The sequence below is a fragment of the Oncorhynchus masou genome, chromosome 29 (assembly GCF_036934945.1).
Source record: "Oncorhynchus masou masou isolate Uvic2021 chromosome 29, UVic_Omas_1.1, whole genome shotgun sequence".
NCBI classification, from domain to species: domain Eukaryota; kingdom Metazoa; phylum Chordata; class Actinopteri; order Salmoniformes; family Salmonidae; genus Oncorhynchus; species Oncorhynchus masou.
Genome location: NC_088240.1, coordinates 38,605,691 through 38,620,282, shown reverse-complemented (window position 1 = coordinate 38,620,282; position 14,592 = coordinate 38,605,691). Strand labels below are relative to the sequence as shown.

The following is a 14,592-nucleotide window of genomic DNA, read 5'->3' as shown; positions in this document are numbered from 1 at the left end:
TTACTTTTGAGACCCTAAAATTAGAGGGCTATGGAATTCCTACACGGTTCATACAATAATTTTGACAAAACCCTTAAATTAAAGATGAAAGTCTACACTTAAAGCACATCTTGATTGTTTTCCTTTCAAATCCATTGTGGTGGCGAACTGAGCCAAAATTATGCAAATTGTGTCACTGTCCAAATAGGTCTAAGTAAGATAATGCCAGATGATTCTTACACAAAAAAAACATTATTACTACTAAAGATCTTTGGACCAAACTTTTTTGTAATACCTTCAGTCCCCAGGTGCATAATTCTCCATTCTCTTAATCAGTTGATCATGATCATGTGTATTTTTTAATTAGGTCAGAAATGTGAAAACATTTCCGCTCTTATTTTCCCTCTCTACTACTTCCTATGAATAATTGGAACTCTTTGTGTCTCTTATGAAAACATCTAAACAGTGTTAAGTGTGTTTTGGAATGTCTCTTATTGATGAAGCATGCTGGTAACAGCATTGAGATGACCTGGAGATGATCGTGCCAGCCAGCCTCCAGACAGTTATACAACCCTCAGCACACTCATCCCAAGCCTCCTTTTGATGTTCTCACTGAGTGGCATCTGAGGAGATAAGGTACCACCACTCTACCTTCCCGTCTACCTTCCCGATGTTTTCCAGGAGATATCGACTGAGGCAGCATAGTTCAGTGGCAGAGCGTTCTGTCAGACCCATCTGAATTGGAATGTGCATTTCTGATTGTTTCTCTCTGACATGATTTAAGGCACATGCTGTTCCTTGTCAGAAATGTAATTGGAATACATAGTGGTACCAGGTGGTACCGCAACCCTTAAACCCAAATTCTTTGCTAAAGGAGATGCAAGGTGGTGGTTGGTGGTGTATGTCTGTGGTTGGTGGTCTACAGTGTCTTTTCGACTACCTTTAAACACACTCCCTGGTTGGTCAAATATGTGCTGAAGAGAAAGGTTTTATACCTCAGTTGCAAAACAAACTGAAGACATGGAAATAGAAACAAACAACACTGTGAGAAATAAAATCAGTAATACAAATGGAATGACATTGATTTCTAATCTTTGAATCTAACACTGCCATCCCACCGATCAAAACACACACAAAACACTTAATAAGAAAAAAACATTACATTTCCAAATTTGGACAATAAGATTTTTTGAAAAAATTCATGAACAATTTTCACATAATATAAATGTGTCAATGGGGATATCCATTGATCATTATGTAAAACATTATGCATTAATACATGGATTGTAACTTCTACAACATAGGTGAAATTGCCACAGGGGATGGGGGAATATATCCCCCCCAATATACAGAACAGTATATTGGGAGGGGGGGGGATCGGTGCCCCGATTCGTCCCTCACAATAATTGATTTAAAATCATACAAACAAACGTAAATATGTTTTGGTTGGTCACCCCCAGGAGGTCTGGGGGGCCCCCATATAGTATATGAACACGTCATAAGTTACGGCAAAATGTGTAGAATTACAGAATATTTTATTTAAACTGCGAATTGATCTCTCAGCCTCATGTCAAAATGTGTAGGATAGTAGGACATTAGCTTTAAAATGACCAAATGTTCTCTCATCCTCATGACAACATTTTAAGAATAGGATGAGATGAGCTATAAAACAGTACATTTTTATTTCTGTCCCATGGCAAAATGTCTAGAATTGTAGGTAGGAAATTAGATTTACATTTTTTCTTTCAGCCTCTTGACAAAATGTTTAGAATATCATTACAAAACTGCTAATTTTTCACTCTGCCCCATGGAAAAAAAGCCTGGAAGTAGGTGCCACGGTGCCCAAAATGCGTTAGTCCGGCCCTTTTGGGACGCAATGCGTCACCTCCGCTCAGCCGCACTGTCTATTAGTGCCCCTCCCCACTCATTTCAGTCAGTGTCCCCCACATTCTCATTGGGTCATAGTGCTGTCAGTTTGGCTCAGATTTAAGAGGAAGTGCGTGAAGTGTGTGAAGTACATTTGTTCTGGTTTCCCCATTGGCTGGAATATTTTGGGGGGCTGCTCCATCGAGTTCAAAACTTTGCTTGCGCTGACCTGTCACCCCTAACAGGCTAAAATGAATCCACCAAAACAGTACCACAGTACCACGTTGTCATCTGCATTTCTGCCATCAGAAGAAAACTTTTAGAATGGCGAGTGGATGCTGACAGATCACGGTCGGGAGACTCGGGAGTCAGGATCAACATTCAACACCACAAGTGGCAGGCTTTGTCCATGGTATGTTCACACTCTTACTATATCTACATCATAATAATTCAACTCAGTCTTCATATTTTGTGTCTTCTTAATATTTGCCAATTTGATGACTTATCTCTCCACTTATCCTTCCACCTTTACTGTGCTTTCAAAATACCCCTCAACATACCACTCAAGAGAGGCATAATACGCCATGTCAAACTGTGTAGATTGGAGGAAATACGTTTTAAAATGCTAAATAAAATGACGGGGGAGGACCCCCGGTCCCCCCGTCTACTGTTTGTCCCCCCCCCAATATCTACACCACAATTTCGTCCTTGTCCTAAAAGCAAATATGCCTGTAATCAGGTATTTCCATTGCACCAACTAGTTGTACCATCACCAATCAGCATGTGCACTGGGTTTCTATTACCGCAACCTTTCATGTAGTGCTTCTCTCCCACCACAGCTATCAGCCAATTACTTCAAATTCCAAAGGCATATGAGCACGTTACATGATAAGGACTTGCAAAAGATGAAGACACTGGTCAATTGCAGACAAAAATGAACCAACGTGATTAATATACCTACCGGACAATTTTGTAACGGAATAAGAATATTCAATCCCACCACACCATCATGCTAAAAAGAAGGCACTCATTCTCCTGAGCATTAGTATGATGTTGTCTTTTGATCTTGTGCTGATAAGTTGAAATCTTTCAGGAAACTCCTGCCAACGTACCCTCTGCCTTTTTCTTGTTTTCGTTTAAAATAAAGATAAACTGGCAAAGCATCGGTTGCACAGGTTCTGATGATATGAATCCTTTGATAGGACATTGACAACGGAAGCTATTCAAGGCCAAAGTGGTATCGTTGGACACTGACATTATGATTCTGCCTACATATTATAGAACAAGTCTGGCAAAGTATTAACCTCTGACAGGTGAAAAAAGAACACTTACAATAAGACCGCTACTGAACCAAATGCCAAAAGCCAAAGGAAATGCTCCATCCTTTTCAAACAGTCATAACGATTTGTAATGAATTGACTTGACAAATCTCAGCCCATTCAGTTGGCACATTTTGTGTAAGCAGACAGTTTATTATAAGCGAGTCAGTAGTTAATCATCTCTTTTATGTAATGGGCACTTCAAAGATGGATAACTTCCACTTGAGTTGTGGGGTCATGGCTGTTCTACTGCACTAAAATCCTTGCGAGGCTTCTCATATCATGAGGTTTTGTCTCAGAATAATTAGCCGACCACCAAACGTCTTTTAAACTACACCGGCCAAATGGGCTTCATATTTAACTCCTTCAGCAGCCAATTGGGAAGCAAGCCTTTTTCCTGCTCAGTTTACTAATGATAAAATTGCTCCCCCATTAGCTCAAAGGGTGCCTTTGTTGCGAGGCAATGATCCCGAAGGTTTCAGCATCATCTGTAACATGGCAGGTAAGACAAAAGGTGCATACAGTATCGGAGCGGCACAGTGACACCACTGAAAGACATTTGGGTTTATCTCTGTACCCCTGAACAGACAGTTAATAGTCTTATGCACCATGCCATTACGATCATTTTACTCCGAATATGTAACATTTTTCAATATACGGTAGATATCAGAAGAAAACCATGGGTGCATTGACAACTCCAAGGATACTACTGAAAATAGTGATTCATTTTGTCTAAAGATTTCATAAAACCATGATCACTTGTTGCTTGACCCAGAAGTAGGATTGCATGTGTCAATGTCCACCAGCTAATCAACAAAACAACAAAAAAAATTTAAAGAGTGAAAATATAATAAATAATAGGCATCACTGGACTTCAAGTTCAGAGAAAGGACACTCCTAAGAGAGGAAGGACACTCCTAAGAGAGGAAGGACACTCCTAAGACTTCCGAGCAACAATGGGGACGATCATAATCCCTGTATGCTATACATTAGGTTAAACAGCTTTCAACAACCTTCGCCAAAAGGAAACCAATCTTCTGAGTCCTTCAAATGAAGCCAGTGTTTCCTGACAGTATCAGTTCTGGGAAAGGTGACTGGCAGACTAAAGTGGACTTTTCAATGAATGTGAGCTGCTCTTACATTCAGCCACAGTCTTTTTTTAAAGTCATCGGAGTAACGACAGCTTTCCTTCAGGAATAAATTGATAAATTAATTTTTAAAAGCCTAAATGTAATAACAATGGTCAAAATAGAGGCTATTAAGAGAAAGTTAAGAGAAAAGTGGCCAATATGATGCAAATATACTATTAGGAATCTGTTGTCTAAGGATTGGCACTTTTTTGTTAGTGTCTTTGTTTTGACTGTTTTGTTTAGTTTGGTGTTGTTTTCTTTTTGTTAATCTCTCTGACCATGTCTTTTCTAATTATCCATCTTAAACCCACAGCAGGTGAGAACCCCACACCATCCACAGTGAAAAATAGCCCTACTACTGCCAAACAAAGAGGAGCAGCAGAGGAATTTTCATTAGAACGATGCCTCGCAATGCCTCAGACCCCACTGTGAAATCACAATAGAACAATGGAAGAGCCAGCAGGGCTGAAACCTCATAACTGGAAATGTCAACACGCCAAAGGGACTATGGAGATGGATAGCAGAATGCAGAATACAGTATAGCTTCCTACAAAAAAAAAACTAAACCCCACCCCACAAAAAAATATTTTGTCCCTTCCCCAAAACATCTCTTTCCAATCATGTCGGGCCCCTGAAAGAGGTGTAGCCTCTTTCATCACTACCGCCTTGTTTTGGTACGTCCCCTCGCACTTTCTGAATGTGCGTCCAGAAAACGGCTGGCAGCGTGGAGCGCTGGATCCGTCCATCCTGTCAGAGTGAAGTGCTGCTGCTCCATTTCATATGGAAATCAATGCAATAGAATGCAGTCAACTGCTGAACAACTGACTTTGGGTCTTACTGCCTCACACAAAACAGAGAAAAGCCCAAGTGAGTTTGGCAGTGGCATAGGTCCAAAAGGAGGCGAGAAATAGTGTGTGAGGAATGAAGCTGTACTTTGTCGATTTTCTTTTTATGTGTTAAGCTACATTTTACTAGAAATATATAGGAAGCAGCAGAAATTGAGACGTTACATTGCATTACTGCGGGAGGTCAAATGTTTGGGTTCACTGCCTCTGACAGACTGTCACTCAACACAACATGAGCATTGGGTTAGCCTAAACATTGCACCCTATGCATCAAATAATAGTCAGGGACCTGGGTTGAGAGCGCTGTATAATGAGAAAGGATTAGTCCTTCATTTAAGCCAACTGTGCTAACTTCTGTTCCCAACTTCTGTTCCCTAATAGAGCGTTACCGTTGTCCAAGGATTTAGGCCTAAACCGGAAAAGGGCACAGCATGTGTGAGGTTTAGTATGCACATGCTGGCCAGGCTTTTTTTTGCCCAATGTGAAATTTCAACATCAACCCACAAGTGTTTTTTGTTGTGACATGCTGTAGCACAAATAAACTAAAAATAGGTTAAACTCAATTATTGAGAGAAACAAACTGAAAACACCTATTTGAGATAGTAGGAAATGCTAATAAGACAAGCCCAACTCCCATTGTACTATACAACGTGTGTACCACTGATACAGAACATCTTGTTGATCCTGGTTTACTTTGTACTCATTTTTTTTCTAAATCAATCACGCATGTTTCTCATGAGAGCCTGAATGACCAAGGCTGTTTGTGGCAAATGATTGAGGTTTGAAAGAGACTGAAAGACACCCAATATTCATACAATTAACCAGCAAAAACATGTTTTCAACAGCACAATCTGCATGCTAGCAAAAAGATGGTCAACTAGCCATGACGGAGGTTATTCAACCACCAAGTCCAGTTCCTTTGTTACCCATTACTGTAACATTAAATCACCCTACAAGTGTGTCACATTATCCATTATGCTGACACACACATTTTACAACACTTTCAAAGCCTCTTGATAATGAGCAACAAAAGATTGTCTGTCACACATTAAAAGATCATCAAGCTGACCCAACAGAAATTAGGCTCAATGGATTAGCAAAAGTAACCTGTCCTCCTGCACCAAAGCCCCTTTAGTAATTTCCTCTCAAACATGCTGAATGAATATGGAATAAATCAACCATTCCTGCCTCACATTTCTAAGGAGCTCAACAGGTGCCATGATGCAAACTGCAAAAGATTGCTTGTCATGGAAATGCACGATTGAAATAGATGACTTTGATTACCTGTAAACTTGAATGATTTTTTAAATCTATGAGGACACAAATCGTTGGTACATCATCATTTGTAAGGGACAAACCTGCTAATTATTAACTTGACAATGCTGACAAAGCCCTGATTTGATTCAATAAAATAATTAATTCTGACCAAGACCGTTCAGATCCTCAGCTTTGCACATATTGTGTACTAAAAAATGCCACTGGATCATTTAAATTGCTACATTTGATTAAATTATTAGTGGGTTTTTTCATGTATTTTGTGTTACTTTCTTATTTTGTATTGTCTTGGAATGTAGACTATATAGGCCTAACTCAACAGCTGGTAAAAATGAAGAACAAACATAGTCTATTTAGCCTGGGATGTCTACGTGTGAGGTTGCAAGAACATTCCCTTGTTGTTTACATGCCCTCTTTTGCCCGTTGTTCACTAGGTAGAAATGGTCGCTTTCATGCAGCAGCAGCTGCAGCGTAATTAGTTGCTTGATTCACACTAAGGAGCTTACATACTCAGGGTTGAGCAAAAAAAAGTAGATTACAATTTCAGCAGTGTAGGCCTAGGGTATAACTAGGCCTACAAGAAAAACACAAGAGCATTTCAGATATATCAAGCCGGGTATATTACTCGTTTCTACAAAATTTGAAAGAAAATGGCCTCTTAAATTACAACAATGTCATTAGTTATCATTTTTATGGGTTGCGTACTAGGCAAGCTGTTGAGTTCCTCTTCGTATTTGTACCAGTAGCTATAGTCCACACAGATTGTCAGCAAATCACATGCCCGCGTCTGTTACCTAGCAACGGCAAAGCTCAGGCAAAAGTTATCCAAGAACTTTAAATCTGTCTGAGGGAGGCTTTTTGCGCAATACAATCTTTAATAATGCTTTAGAGTAAAATAGTTTTGTTAAATAATTAAAATATTGTAAACTATATTAATAAATTCTGTATATATTGGCTTCCCCCAAAAAATATTTGCTGGGCTGGGAAAAAAACTGACCAAAAGTTTGTAGATTTGTCACAATCTGATTTTGTTTTTAAAGAAATTGCACATCACTTTTTATTATAGGCCTACAAAGTGCCCAACAATTCCAATAGGCCATGCATTGCACACACATGGCTAACTTACATGGCTTGTTGTTCTGATAGATAGGCAAACAATCCAATATGGCTGTCAACAAGATTATTGTTTGCCTATCAACATTTTAGTTAAATAATGTCCTCAAAAAACAGTCCCCTTTAACTACAAATCAGCCACACTACCGCATAGATGTTATTGTCTAGGCAACAAGTGGTTGACATTTCCTTTTCGAAGGCAAATATACAGAAACATATCATAGCAGGTTCACAATTAAGGCTGTGTTTAAATGTGTTTAGGAGACTCTTACCTTGTGAATGACAGCGGAAAGTACACAAAATTAATATAATAAGAAGTTTTGCAAGCACTGCTCTCCACATTCTGATGATGGGTCCCGGCTGTTCTGTCCAGCTCCTCATGAAGCCGGGCAGATGGAGGTGCTCTAGGGACTGGGATGCTGCTGCTTGCCTCTCTCTTTCTTGTCCCGCTAGTTGACAAAAAGGGGCGTGTACAAAGCCAGATACCGTCACTCCCCCAACCCCTGCCCTCCAGATAAATCCCTTATTAAACCGCGCGCCCTGAAATCTGCATCATTTCTCTGACCGGACTGTCTCATCTGCGCGTGATTTCACATTGAGTTGTCCATCAGACAGCTGATAGGTATCGTCAATATTAGTAAAATAGTAAAGCAGCATTGTGTTGTTTCATTGTCTAACCAATTACTCTCGAAATAAATCAAATTAACATAGATTAGCCTAAAAATAGCCTATTCACAAATTCCTAGCGGCAATCTTTTTTTAAATATTGTTTTTAATTGAAGGATTAAGACCTAGGGCCTAAATATGTATTTATTTACTGTTTGTTTACTTTTTACTTTTATTTCGTAGTCTATTAATTAACTCAGCAAGCAAACAAACAAGTACAACTCACAACTGTTGCTCCTCTTTTACTAGGCTATTGTAGCTCACATATTATATTTCACACCCAGTGAGTGATGTCAAAAACGTTAAAAAAATAAAAATAATTGTCATAAGAGTAAAATAGATTAATCAATTATAGGCTACATTGTTGCCACATTTGCTAGTAGGCCGCATATGTTATTCTTTGTTCTAACCGAAGGGGACTCAAAGTTATTCAGCTTCAGGGTGACGTTGGTGTGTTGGTACGGGGTCAAGGCTCAGTTACATGAGGGGCAAGATAAACATTCAATGCCAGGATCAAAATAAATGGCAAAAATCTGTCAAATGATAAGACATCACTGAATCAATAATTAATAGGCCTGTAAACGGGTTCACTATTTAATGCTGTGCATTATAACCAATTAATCACATAGGCCTATTTCATGTCTAAAAGCAAGGATTGACACAATAATTCCATTGAATATCCCCAAATTGTTTGTACTGAAATAAGTAGTCTACCCGTCCTTCCAGCCTTGCTCTTTCTCCCTTTTCCTGTGCATAAAAATGCTGTTTTGATGTGCTGCTTAGCATGCACAGGCAAGCCTTATAGGCTACATAGATGTTATGTATTGTTTTTGTCTGCTCCTAAATAATTGTCTATTTATATATATTGGTTTTAAAATTTGGTATTTTGGAAATCCCGAAGGCTTGGGTCTTGGTCTCTGGAAGTGTGTTTAGGGGCCACTTTAGATGGGCCTCACGTTTCCATATATGTTGCATGCAAACCCACTGTGCAGGCATTTATGAGAGGCGCAGCCCCATCATGCGGTGAAGAAGAGGAAATTGCACCTGCTGCGCGCCGCCTACAATTCCACCTGCAACACTTCCGAATTCCAATAATGTAAAGAAACATTCATTTTCAATAACTCTCGTGTGTTTATCTTAAAGGTAAACTCAGCGATATGACGTAGATGCAGAAAGTAAACAGATTTCCGCAACAACTAAGAACGTTGAAGCGTAAGGCTTAACTGAAGCGGAGGCTCAACTGCTCCGCTGATTTGGACCTCTGGCTACCACTGCAGCAGCATGAAGCGAACCCAAGCACATGCGCAGATAGTGTGTTTGAAAGTGTGAAAGTCTTGCATCTTGCTCATATCAATATCTGCGGCACTTCTCGCGGCAACATAATTACGCTTGCTGAGCCTGAACGGCGTTTTCACATCTGCAATTTGGTACCCTGGTTTGATTTCCTGAAGCGTTAGTGAGAATTCTACAGGATACGTTTTGCTTTCACAAGACCCGTGATTCCCCTGGGCGTAGCAACACCCAAATTCTACACTCTAAAAATTAGGGGTTCAACAAGGGTTCCTCTAAGATCCTCAAAGTTCTTCGAAGAACCTGAGGGTTCTTGGCACTGAAAATGGCCCCCAAAATGTTCTTCCAAGAACCCCATAGGAGGTGGGGTCCATTGAGGAACCTCCTTAGTTGGTGGAGGTTCTCGCAGGAATCTAACTGCCCAACTGAAATATTTTGATTTGAAAAGATAGCAGGTGCAGACACTTAACTGAAAAATGTAAAGATCTTCTCAATTTAAGGTAAGGTTTGTCCCTTGTATGATCTACATTTATATTGTTTTATGATGATACCATCTATCTTTTCATATTTGTGCAAATCCTTCTAAAACAGAAAATGGACACAATTCAATGGATTTCAATCGACAAAGAGGTAAGAATATGTAGGCTATAAGAATATGTTGAAGGCTAGCTGTATTGGGTGCAGATGACTGAACTGCTCACTTCTGTGTCTGTGTCTGCAGGTATACAGACGAGGAGGCATACAAAGGTATGTGAATTGGTATTGGTATGTTATGAAGATCACATTTACCATCGTCCTCCCTTACCTCTTCAATGAATATGCCATAGGCCTCTCTACATTATGGACAAGGCATGTGTATGAAAACCATTATCAAATATATTTTTTTATTCACATTCACCACAATAACCAAGGTATGAATTCTGTCATGTGCATGTTTTGTTAATCATCTGTATAATTACTATTTTTAGGATTCACAGACTTAACCCTCCCTACACCTCTGAATATAACAGGAAACCTGTTCGATCACCATGCACTACAAAACCATTCTGGCTATGGATACGGAGAACATCAACACATTAATATCAACATGCCAGAGAATATACCCATTGGACTTGGGGCTCTGCTGGGAGATTACCTCATATTTAGATTGTTTTATTCTGCTTTTTATTCTGCTTTCACATATGCTTTATTGCACAGATCATAAGATGATATGTGAAAGCCCCTCTGAGTCTACTTTTAAAGTGGAACTGACAGAGTTGTAACTACTTTGCAGATATGAAACAAACAGACAATCATAATAAACTCAGCAAAAAAAGAAACGTCCTCTCACTGTCAACTGCTTTTATTTTCAGCAAACTTAACCTGTGTAAATATTTCTATAAACATAACATGATTCAACAACTGAGACATAAACTGAATAAGTGCCACAGACATGTGACTAACAGAAATTGAATAATGTGTCCTTGAACAAAGGGGGGTCAAAAGTAACAGTCAGTATCTGGTGTGGCCACCAGCTGCATTAAGTACTGCAGTGCATTTTCTCCTCATGGACTGCACCAGATTTGCCAGTTCTTGCTGTGAGATGTTACCCCACTCTTCCACCAAGGCACCTGCAAGTTCCCAGACATTTCTGGGGGGAATGGCCCTAGCCCTCACCCTCTGATCCAACAGGTCCCAGACGTGCTCAATGGGATTGAGATCCAGGCTCTTCGCTGGCCATGCCAGAACACTGACATTCCTGTCATGCAGGAAATCACACAGAACGAGCAGTATGGCTGGTGGCATTGTCATGCTGGAGGGTCATGTCAGGATGAGCCTGCAGGAAGGGTACCACATGAGAGAGGATGTCTTCCCTGTAACGCACAGCGTTGAGATTGCCTGCAATGACAACAAGCTCAGTCTGATGATGCTGTGACACACCGCCCCAGACCACGACGGGCCCTCCACCTCCAAATCGGAATGGGAAATAGTGTTTAAACAGCACGGGAAACAGATTTAATGAGCCATTCACAGTTTCACTGTACCGGTCATGTGTACTTAGACTTGCATGGCTTAATCTTTGAGACAAGCATATGCTACTGGCAGGATCAACCACCCTTTACAATGAAGATCTGTGAAGTTATTTGGATTTTTACTAATTATCTTTGAAAGACAGGGTCCTGAAAAAGGTCTGTTTCTTTTTTTGTATATCAGTCAAAAGTATCAAATTTCCAGTTTATACTTCAAAATAACAGGTTTTAAAAATTGGTTATATTTTACTCAAAATTCCAAGACATACAGTAAGGCATTGTTGGAGAATAGATGGATGCAGTTCAATGCATGGCTAATGTAATTCACCAATACAATTCTTGGTAGTCCCAAAAATATTGCTATCAAGTTCTAAATCACACATTGTTTGCTGCCTCCACCCATTCGGGATGCACTGTTTCAGTTTCAATTACTCTATATTTTTAACAAAAATGGACGACTGTAACTAAGGCTGGGAATGTCAATGGCGCAGCATTCTAAGGCACTGCATCTCAATGCTAGAGACGTCACTACAGACCCTGGTTTGATTCCAGGCTATATTACAAATGGCCGTAATTGGGAGTCCCATAGGGCGGCGCATATTTGGCCCAGCATTTTCCTGGTTAGGTTTTGGCCGGGGTAGGCCGTCATTGTAAATAAGAATTTGTTCTTAACTGACTTAGTTAATTAAATAAAGGTTACATTTTTTTAAACCAGCAAGTGCAATGATCACGAGTCAGTCATGACATGTCTAATAGGCATGTGTCAAACACAAGGCCCGTGGGCCGAATAGGACACACAAGGAAGTATAAATGAGTTAACAGTTGAGTCATCTACTTTATTAAATTACAGCCCGATGCGCTCACATCATTTCACATCTGTGAATTCAACTTCAATTCTGCTGCATTCATGTGTCCTGTTTACAACAAGCAAGAGAGAGAAAGTGTACAGACACATGCCACAGTCCTAGCTAAGCTACTAAAATGTTGAAGTCTGGCTTTGGTTTTTAAAACTTGACAATGAATAACCAAAAAACAAAACCTTCAACAAAACATAATGCAAAGGAGAAACATGTAGGCCTATTACAGCAATATTTGAGCAGTAGCCTAGGCTGACTACTCAACTACAATACATTTTGAGTGCACTAAACAGCCATGCTGCACTCAACCGCACCGGTGACCCATGCAGTGCAAGAAAATTTAAAATATCAAGTTGTAGGGAAGACCCAGATGCAGACAGTGTCGAAGAAACAAAAGTTTATTACTAGAACAGGGTGCAGGCAAAACAACAGACAGCCAGAAGTCAGTAATCCAGGTAAGAGTCCAAAAGGTACAGAACAGCAGGCAGTCTCAGGGTCAGGCAGGCAGAGGTCAATAATCCAGTGTGGTGGGACAAGGTACAGGACGGCAGGCAGGCTCAGGGTCAGGGCAGACAGATTGGTCAAAACCGGGAAAACTAGAAAACAGGAACTAGAAACAGACAGGAGCAAGTGGGAAAACGCTGGTAGGCTTGACGAACAAAATGAACTGGCAACAGACAATGCTAACTCAAGAGAACTGGGTATTCAACAGAAATGTTATATACGGTAAAAGTAACATACCAACACATTTGTATGAACAGTGTCGTACAGTTCAGTGTGTCTGAGTGTGTCTCAGGTATAGACACACACAGTGCAGAGAACTGTAGCTACAGATTGTTAAACACAATAATGTGATTTATCCAAAGATTTTTGCTGATCTGGTTGAAAATTCTCTATGCTACAGCAAAGAGTACCTATCCTGTAACTCCCAGTTATGGATACCAAAATTCTTTGGTTAAATAACATTATCTGGTGTAATCTGTAGCTAAGAGAACTGGTGATTATCATATGATGGGAGAGGTGGTCATGAGGAAATTGCAATTCCAAAGAAACATACAATAAGTTCAAGGAATACTTGTAAAGCTGTGGGAGTAGTGTTGTCATGATCACTGCCATTCAGCTCCTCATGAGTCATCTGCTTGAAATCCAGCATAATGTCTAATCCCTCGAGAGGGATACAGTTCACGAGATACAGTTAGACTACAATGACACACAGACAAAGGTATTATGTTTCTGTATCTACAGTGCCTTGCGAAAGTATTCGGCCCCCTTGAACTTTGCGACCTTTTGCCACATTTCAGACTTCAAACATAAAGATATAAACTGTATTTTATTGTGAAGAATCAACAACAAGTGGGACACAATCATGAAGTGGAACGACATTTATTGGATATTTCAAACTTTTTTAACAAATCAAAAACTGAAAAATTGGGCGTGCAAAATTATTCAGCCCCTTTACTTTCAGTGCAGCAAACTCTCTCCAGAAGTTCAGTGAGGAACTCTGAATGATCCAATGTTGACCTAAATGACAAATGATGATAAATACAATCCACCTGTGTGTAATCAAGTCTCCGTATAAATGCACCTGCACTGTGATAGTCTCAGAGGTCCGTTAAAAGCGCAGAGAGCATCATGAAGAACAAGGAACACACCAGGCAGGTCCGAGATACTGTTGTGAAGAAGTTTAAAGCCGGATTTGGATACAAAAAGATTTCCCAAGCTTTAAACATCCCAATGAGCACTGTGCAAGCGATAATATTGAAATGGAAGGAGTATCAGACCACTGCAAATCTACCAAGACCTGGCCGTCCCTCTAAACTTTCAGCTCATACAAGGAGAAGACTGATCAGAGATGAAGCCAAGAGGCCCATGATCACTCTGGATGAACTGCAGAGATCTACAGCTGAGGTGGCAGACTCTGTCCATAGGACAACAATCAGTCGTATATTGCACAAATCTGGCCTTTATGGAAGAGTGGCAAGAAGAAAGCCATTTCTTAAAGATATCCATAAAAAGTGTCGTTTAAAGTTTGCCACAAGCCACCTGGGAGACACACCAAACGTGGAAGAAGGTGCTCTGGTCAGATGAAACCAAAATTGAACTTTTTGGCAACAATGCAAAACGTTATGTTTGGCATAAAAGCAACACACCTGGATATGTTTATTTTTGAACCATTCCATTGTAGATTTTGCTTTATGTTTTGGATCATTGTCTTGTTGGAAGACAAATCTCCGTCCCAGTCT

The 14,592-nt window shown here is 40.0% G+C and overlaps 1 protein-coding gene and 1 long non-coding RNA gene across 2 annotated transcripts in view; one reads left to right on the top strand and one right to left on the bottom strand.

Moving 5' to 3' along the window:
* LOC135519595 (low-density lipoprotein receptor-related protein 2-like) overlaps positions 1 to 5,069 on the bottom strand; it is a 63,927-nt gene extending 58,858 nt beyond the window's left edge. The window contains exon 1 of the mRNA XM_064944834.1: positions 4,985 to 5,069. Coding sequence (XP_064800906.1) covers positions 4,985 to 5,069 — 85 coding nt within the window. The remainder of the gene's footprint in view (positions 1 to 4,984) is intronic.
* Positions 5,070 to 9,599: 4,530 nt separating this feature from the next.
* On the top strand, positions 9,600 to 10,740 carry LOC135521179 (uncharacterized). Its single transcript, XR_010452502.1, has 4 exons — positions 9,600 to 9,983; positions 10,075 to 10,113; positions 10,205 to 10,230; positions 10,452 to 10,740. It is a non-coding gene; the product is annotated as an uncharacterized LOC135521179 (long non-coding RNA).
* Positions 10,741 to 14,592: the final 3,852 nt, after the last annotated feature.